The sequence below is a fragment of the Mastomys coucha genome, unplaced genomic scaffold (assembly GCF_008632895.1).
Source record: "Mastomys coucha isolate ucsf_1 unplaced genomic scaffold, UCSF_Mcou_1 pScaffold9, whole genome shotgun sequence".
NCBI classification, from domain to species: Eukaryota; Metazoa; Chordata; class Mammalia; order Rodentia; family Muridae; genus Mastomys; species Mastomys coucha.
In genome coordinates this window covers 12,755,219-12,763,719 of record NW_022196915.1, presented here as the reverse complement: position 1 = coordinate 12,763,719, position 8,501 = coordinate 12,755,219, and the positions used below count along the sequence as shown (strand labels likewise).

Below are 8,501 nucleotides of genomic sequence, written 5' to 3'. Positions count from 1 at the left end.
GTGATTCCTTGGGTGTACATCCTCCCGAGATTTGAGTGGGGGTCTCCCCCAGGGGTCTTTCACAAGCAGAGGGGCTGAGGAGTTGGCCCTCTGTTAAGTGCTTGCTATGCAAGCATGAGGACCCGACTTTGGGTCTCCAGAACCTACATTAAAAAGCCACGTGGCAAAGTAGCTGTAATTCTAGTACTGGAGACCAGAGTCAGGAAGACTCCTGGAGCTACCTGACCAGACAGTTCTCAACCAGTAAGCTCCAGGTTCAGCAAGAGACCCTGTCTCACAAAATAAGGTGGATGGGCTGGGGAGATGGCTCAGTGGTTAAGAGCAAATACTCTTCTTCCAGAGAACTTGAGTTTGGTTCCAACATCCCTGTCAGGTTGCTCACAATTCTAGATTCAGAGCAGCTAAAACCCCAGGCCTCCAGAGTTACCTGCCCTCATGGGACCATAACCACTGCCACCCAGACACATATACATATACATACATACATACATACATACTTATATACATAAAAAATAAATGTCTTTTGAAAATAGAGAACAATTTCTTTATTTGGAGGTAAAGGAAGGCACTGGACTTTGACCTCTGGCCTCCCTCTTTCGCCCCCCACACTATATACACATAATAGAATTGTGGTTAGCAGAGGGTAAGGAAAGAGAAAATTGGAGGTTACAGTGTTCAGTAGCATTCAGTAGGGGCCAAGCAGGTGCTGAAGTCTCAACAGCAAAGGGGCTGCACCTACAGATAAGATCTTTAAATATGTAACCAATGTTAAGAGAGCTCATATGTGTAGGGCCTTTAAAAGCCGAGAAGAGACGAAGACTGTGACAATATACTCACATACATAAAATAAATAAATATTAAAAAAAAAAGAGTGCACAAAGCAAAAGTTACATGAGACTGAGAACTCAGAAATCCCCAAGCAGTAAAGATCCCCAAGAACTGTAGGCACCTGCCGACTGGGGCTCTACAGCTCTGAAGATATACATTTTCTGCAAGTTGGAGACATTCCATCTGTGGCATTGTTATGGTTGTTCAAGTGACTCAAGTGACTGAAGTTTCGTACCAGTTAGGAATAAGCATCTAGTTAGCACTGAGTGACTGGTAACCAGTAAGTATTAGCTACTTTTAACTCGCTGTGACCAAAACATCTACCAGAAGCAACTTGACAGCCGAGTGTTTATTTGGATTCTTTTCAGAATGTTTTAGTCCACTGTCACAGAGAGGCATGGTGACATGAGTCTGTCTACACGTTGGGAACCTGCAGTGCATGCTGTTCACATAGTAGGTATAACTTTCAAGGTACCACCCTGACCTACATCTGCCTGTCAGGAGCCACCTAAAACCTCCACAGAGTCAAACAGCACCATCGGCTGAGAGGCAAGATTTCAAAACATGGACCTGTGAGAGACACTTCAGATTTGAAACATAACAGATGGTAAATGAAAATGTGAAATTAAAACAAACAAACAAACAAAACGAAAAAAACCAAAACAGAATTAAAATTAAAACCAAGATGGATACGGAGGGATATATTTGTTGTGCCGACTATTTAGGAGGCTGTGGCGGGAGATTGACTTAAGCTCAGGAGCTCAAGACCAGCGAGAATAACAGTGAGGTCAGATCTCAAGAATAAATTAAGAATAAAAATAATTTTTATTCTTTATGTGTCCATGTGGTTTATGCACCTATTAACTTGAACTTGTTCCGCAATTCTGCATATCTATTCTTCAATATACCCACTGATTTCACGCCCAAGGACTGGTTCTCCTGAATCTGCATCACTGATGTACTTCTCTCCGAGTGAAAAACCTGAAACTCTATTGAGAAGCTCTCAGAGCCATGCACGGGATCCATGTGGGGACCTAGATGCTGAAAGAAAGGATTCCTTTCCTGAAAATCTGTGTTCAAGAGGAATTAACAGAAAAGGCTTGAGGCTTAAATCTACTGCTGTGGAATTTGGTCTGCTTGATGAGTCACACTGGCAAGCTGCTGTAGCTGCACGTGCCACGGATGCAACTCAGCTTTCTCAGACCAGTACTCTTTGTCAGGCATCCATTCAGCAAGCATGGATTGGAACCATTCGTCCCAGTGTTGGAGAAAGGTAGAATCATTTTGGTCCCGTTTCCGGTAGTGTTGATTGACATCTGCAACCTCAGTAGAATTTTCTAAGGGTGGTTCAGTCAAACCGCTGTTCTCACTGGGATTACGCCCTCTGTTTTGGATTAGGAGCCGTAAAGGAGGCTGGGTATGGAAGCTCTCCTCACCTGGAGTTTTTGCTGGTGATAAGTGACCAATAAACAGCGGGGGATTTTGATCATCACCCCTCCGCTGCACAACCTGGGAGGGCTGTGGTAGTGTGGTCCCTGGTAACTGCTTCTGACAGCCCTTAGAGAGATCCAAAGGACCATTTGGCGTGTGGGGTGGAGAAAGAGGCAGTATAACTGAACAGCTGCTGGGGAGAGTTTGGGGAGGAGCAAGTTGACCAGCAGGCTTCTGGGCAGGGCTCTGGCTGCTCTGGGGCGGATGAGGAGTTGCCTGAGCGTTCTGTCTTGGGTCTGGGTGCCGTGCTCTCCGGTTCTGAAACCATATCTAAAACACACACACACAAAGAAAGTCCTGAACAGCAGAAGTGATTTCTTTTTCTTTTTTTTTCTTTTTCTTTCTTTTTTTTTTTTTTTTTTTTTTTTCTTTTTTTGAAACAGGGCTTCTCTGCATAGCCCTGGCTGTCCTGGAACTCACTCTGTAGACCAGGCTGGCCTTGAACTCAGAAATCCACCTGCCTCTGCCTCCCAAGTGCTGGGATTAAAGGCGCGTGCCACCACCACCCAGCCTTGAAGTGATTTCATCTGTCTCTTATATTTGCAAATCAGAAGCAAAAATAAGGGGACTCAGGCTAAACCTTCAAATGCAGGTTCTTGGAACTTCATTTCCTCCCATTAGAGCCCACATTCCACATCTCTACCACCTCCCAATAACCCATTTGGATTTTGAACAGGTTCTTATCAATGATTAGCTCAAGCTCTTCTGATCTAAGGAGCTCTGGGAACACCTCAACTCGCTGACACACCTGAGATGAGCTTGACTAATCTTCTGTGTTTCTCAGTCTAACTAAGTTGACAATCAAGATTAAGTAAGCCATGGCACACAGTCATGGGTAAAATAATGCCATGGTTGAAAAGGTAGAAGAGTTAGACTTTGCCCATCTGATACCCAGCACTGATGGAGGAATCAAGTTCGCAAAGGCAGGGTGCATTTCTGCTTACCAAGAGGCTCCTAAGAACCTGGATCTCCCAGAGGGCATGGAAGTACAATGACTGATCCAAAGATAAGAGTTATCTAAGGATGTTTCAGAAGAATGCTTATCCATCTCCATAATACACACAGAACGAACAGGGATTCTCAAACTGTGCAGGCTGTGTTCTAGGTCTCTTAGACTACAGTCAGAGGTGAGCTGAGGGCTAGGTAAGAAGACATCCCATGCCTAGAGGCGTCGGGATGCTAACTAACATCCTAACACACAGAACAACACCCTCACCCTCTAGAGTGGCTTACACACTTTCACCTAACTGCTCTTGCTATTTCCTATGATTCTGCAGGTCTGATGTGACTGCTTCTCCAGACTGTCCCTGGCAACACCAAGTATCTATATCCCATGTCTAGAGCAGGGGGACAAGCACAAATAGCCTGCCTTTGTCCAGCAACAGCTCAGGAGAAAAGCAGCTTACAGGAAGGACACACGGGCCGCCAGAGACAGAGAGCACGCACAACATACATGAATTCTGGATTCTGGGATGCCTGTTTGCTGAGCCAGCTTTTCCCTGGTAACGATCCCAGGGAATCGATTCTTCTCAAAAGCTTCAATTAGAACATCAGTCTGGAACTTTGTGAAATGTGTTCTGCTCCTTCTAGCTTCTTTAACTAATTCAACATAAGCACATAGCAGGGTTTGCAAGTCAGTTTTTACATTCAAACTTGAAAAAAAAAACATTTTGAATGAACATTGTTCATAAAAACAATGGCTTAATGGCTTGATGAAACCCCAGAGGGGACAGGGCACAGCCTTAATAAACAACAATGGAAATAAAAGAGGGGAAGCTTTTCTTGCTAAGAGACCATTCCTGTCATTCCTGTAGACTAGACACAAACTCTCTATCTAGCCAGAGAGGACCTTAATCTCTGTTTTTTTTTTTTTTTTTTGGTTTTTCGAGATAGGGTTTCTCTGTATAGTCTGGGCTGTCCTGGAGCTCACTTTGTAGACCAGGTTGGCCTTGAACTCAGAAATCCACTTGCCCAGTGACCTGTGTCTTGATCATCTAGTTTCCAGTTCCCAAAGCAGGGATTATAGCTACCACACCCAGTGAGATAATGTTTGCATCTCTGCCCTTGGAAGCCCAGAGTAGGTTACAGTTGATCCCTAGTCTGAGCTTCTACTACAGAGTATTTCTCCACAACACACAGTTGCTTACCCTCCCAAAGAAATCTATGGAGAAGTTAGGTTTGAACTTAGGGATTTCACCTTGAGTTCTATCTTGTCCCTGCTCTTGGCTTTCTTCAGAGCAACATGCATACTCGACTTGCTTCCGTATTTTTCTGTGCTTTTGAAACCAAGTCTATGTGGAGAGAGAAAATAAGGAGAGGGATTACACAGGAAGTAGAAGCAGCTCAGTTTAGATCAGCCAAACAAACTGACTGGGCATCTGCCCTTGAGACCATGTCCAGAAGAGAAGATAGCAGTCTGTTGTTTTTATTGCTCCCCCAACCCCCTGACACATACACATACACACACAATACTTGTTAAGCAGGTAAAGTATCCACTGCTCATTTCTAGGCCCCTCTTCTTAGCAAATATCCTTTTCACAATGTACAATACACACGGACTTAATCTTTGAAAATCATTTCCTAAACAGGAAGGCAGAACTGACAACAGAAAAATAGTTCAGCTAGCACTAATTTCTGCCTATAGCTTATATTATTTCACTCCAGGGGAAGCCAGATATAAGAAGAGTCCCACAAATGTGAACACCTAGTTTTAAGACTTATCACAGGCCGGAGTGATGGCTCAACAGTTAGAAGTGCAAACACATAATGCTCTTCCAGAGGACGTGAGTTCATTTCCCAGCACCTATATCAGGTAGCTCACAACTATCTATAACTCCAGCTCCAGGGGACCTGATACCTCTGGCCTCTTTCCACACCTGTACTCACATGAACACATGAAAACATACACACACACTTAAAAATAATAAAGATAAGGCCTTTTGGTTTTTGTTTTTGTTTTGTTTTTATTTATTTATTTTTGGTTGGTTGGTTTTTTTCCCCTTCTTGATTCGGCCCCGCTCGCTCAAGATAAGTTTTAAAAACTATATTCACTACTATAATTAAAATTATTTGCCAGGCCGTGGTGGCGCATGCCTTTAATCCTAGCACTTGGAAGGCAGAGGCAGGTGGATGTCTGAATTTGAGGCCAGCCTGATCTACAGAGTGAGTTCCAGGATAGCCAGGGCTACACAGAGAAACCCTGACTCGAAAAAAAAATTATTTGCTATGTGGGGTTTTTGTTTGTTTGTTTTATTTTGCTTCTAGTTATTTCTGAGTATTTTCTTTGGACACCTGATAATTCATTCTAGCACTCACAACCTTAAAGGCAGTCATTATCAGCCAAGTTGTTAGGCGTAGGCCTTGCAATCTTAAATCACCAAGTCCAAGCTTTGTTCTCAAAGGCTTTTCATGTTTTCCAGATTTGATATTCAAAATAAGTCTTCAAATTATAGCCTTATGAACAGCTGGAAGCTTCTAACTGCCACCAACATCCTACATGATTCTGAACTTTTCCACCAGTTCAAGTCTCCTGGGTACCCAGTCACCAGGTGTGCCTACATGGAACAATTTTATTAGTTCAAGTCTCTTGGGCATCCAGTCACCAGGTGTGCCCACGAAGAACAATTTCATTAGCATTATACCTGGACAGTTTATCAGGACATCTGAAAATTGTCTTCTCCCTAGGATTTCAGAAGACTAAAGACATTATAGCAAATCACTGTGCACCAAATGTAAAAACTAGAGTTCATTTTCTCACCTCTAAAGGTTTAAAGGCTTATCTTCACTGGTTTAAATACCAATCCTTGTGATATAACTGTATATTTCATTCCTCTAGTTCATCTTTGATTATCAAATCTGCAATCCTGAGCATTTAAATACCAGGACAGTCCAAAAACCAAACCAAAGTGACCCATGATCCAGTAAATAACCCCACCCCTGTACACAGGCAAATAGCTCTAATCAAACTTGTCAGGTTATAAAGAAGGACAAAGAGGGGGAAGGGAAGAGAAGAGGGTTGAAGAAAAGAAGAAAGAAGAAAAGAGGAAGACAGAGAGAGCTACGGTATACACCGGTGATCCCAGAACTTCAGAGACAGAGGCAGGTGGATCTCTTAGCTCCAGGCTGTGACCACCTTAAACTACACTGTGAGATCCCGTCTCAGAAACAAACCGGGCAGTTGTTGATATACACCTTTAATCCTGGCACTCAGGAGGCAGAGGCAGGAGGACCTCTGAGTAAGCAGAGAGAGTTCCAGGATAGCCAGGGCTACACAGAGGAAAAAAACAAAAGATGAAAGTAAGAAAGAAAAATGAAAAAAAGATGTCCAGAGGGACTGGAAGAAAAATGTGCAGTTCGCTGGGCGGTGGTGGCACACGCCTTTAATCCCAGCACTTGGGAGGCAGAGGCAGGCGAGGCAGGCGGATTTCTAAATTTGAGGCCAGCTTGGTCTATAGAGTGAGTTCCAGAACAGCCAAGGCTACACAGAGAAACCTTGTCTCGAAAAAAACAAACAAACAAACAAAAACGAAAAAGAAGAGGAAGGAATTGAGAGAGGATGTATCAAATTGTCACAGAATAAGTTAAAACGTATTAATAAATAAAGGAGAAAAAAGGACTGGCTGACAAGCCAGCAGTTTTCCTAAGATTTTGACGTCCCTATTTTCTCACAGGTGTATGGCAACTTTATTCTTTAGGTGCTAACAATGAAAGGCTCTACATTACTCTGCTAATGACATAATTTCTTAAGTTCTGTAACTCTCAAGAAAATGACTTTCTTATCTCCTATGGGGAAACCATGTGCTGGCTATCCCTTTGCCTCTGTGCAGGCTCACCACCCATATTTCCTTCCATAAGACATAAGCACAGCTTGTTTTACCTTTTCATTGCACATGGAATAAACTTAGCAAAATATAGCCCACCTACGAGAACTGCCCAGAAGAACTTAGCCTAGCTTTCTCTTTAACTTGACTCAGAGAGAGAAAGAAGCCTAATACCTACCATAATTTGAGACTCAGAGATGCCGAGTTCCTTAGCCAGATGTCCCCTGGTAGCTAGATCGGGATTGGGATTCTTTTCAAACCACACTCGAAGAGTGTCCTTTTGACTCTGGTTTAGAATAATTCTCCTTCTCCGGGCTTCTTTTTCCAGCAGGCCTAGCAAAGAGAAGACAGATAGAGAAGTGTGAAGGATATCTTCCTGGCATGAACTCGTGCTTTTTCTGCTCCATGCAGAAAGCCCAGACATACAATGATGACAATGTATTTTCACTTATAGTCTTAAGTCATGACAATAAGGACATGCACAAGCATAAACATGCGTTATAGAAAGGATGACAATCACATAGGACTAAACACAAGAAATGACAGGACTTCCACAATAGTACATACAGAGAGTAATGGAAACAAGAAACATGCAAATTAATGAAACAAGCACATATTTTATATAAAAAGTTGAATGTTGGAATAAAATGTTTTCATAAAATTAAACATTAGTTGTTTCATTCTCTTTTCATCCAAAGTATCCACTTTTAATACTCTAAGTAGAAGTCTCCTTTTTTAAAAGCCCTAGCTGTCATTATAAACTGTAAGTTACAAGAATTCAAAATACTTGTCCATCTACCCACCCAAACTGTCACTAAAAACCAGCTCTCAGACAATATACTAATCATGTGTGACTGACGTATAAGTTTTGAGGTTTGAGGAAACAAAGGAGGGAGGCCCTTGGCATTGTCACAGGAACCAGCAGGGAGGGAGACTTACCAGTAGTGCAGCTTAGATCCATGCTGCAGCCACCTGGATCCCAAGAGGCCCAAGAGAGCTGTTCACAGAGACACAGGATGTAGGAAGGCCCAGAGTGGCCCTCCCATTTCGTAATACCTGTTGGCTGTTTAATCCCTTCATTAGGTATGCAACAGCACTGTGGCAAATCTTGATAGTCAACTTGATTGGATTAAGAGGTTCCTGGGAGATTAGTGAACCCCGCCTCTGGGTGTGTCTGGGGTGTTTCCAGAGAAGATTAGATCATAAGAGAGTTGAGCTAATCACTGGTTTAACCCTTTGATGGACTGAAGTTTAAAAGACTCTTGACAGATGATGAACTGTGAATGCTGGGAGTCAGGTGGAGCAGATGGGTTGCTGGCTGTGTGCCTTTAAAGGACAGCTTTCTCTCTCTCTCTCTCTCTC

At 42.9% G+C, this 8,501-nt stretch overlaps 1 protein-coding gene across 9 annotated transcripts in view; it reads right to left on the bottom strand.

Moving 5' to 3' along the window:
- Nucleotides 1-571: 571 nt before the first annotated feature.
- Nucleotides 572-8,501, bottom strand: part of LOC116085015 (double homeobox protein B-like) — an 11,791-nt gene continuing 3,861 nt past the window's right edge. For 5 of the 9 annotated variants that reach the window (XM_031362399.1, XM_031362402.1, XM_031362404.1 and 2 more), the window contains 5 exons: nucleotides 8,079-8,136; nucleotides 7,318-7,472; nucleotides 4,517-4,610; nucleotides 3,773-3,918; nucleotides 572-2,589 (listed from right to left, as the gene is read on the bottom strand). In XM_031362399.1, coding sequence (XP_031218259.1) covers nucleotides 1,942-2,589; nucleotides 3,773-3,918; nucleotides 4,517-4,610; nucleotides 7,318-7,472; nucleotides 8,079-8,100 — 1,065 coding nt within the window. In that variant the 5' untranslated portion in view covers nucleotides 8,101-8,136 and the 3' untranslated portion in view covers nucleotides 572-1,941. Of the gene's footprint in view, nucleotides 2,590-3,772; nucleotides 3,919-4,516; nucleotides 4,611-7,317; nucleotides 7,473-8,078; nucleotides 8,314-8,501 lie in introns of all 9 variants that reach the window. The other 4 variants (XM_031362397.1, XM_031362401.1, XM_031362398.1 and 1 more) reach the window with 3 other exon arrangements.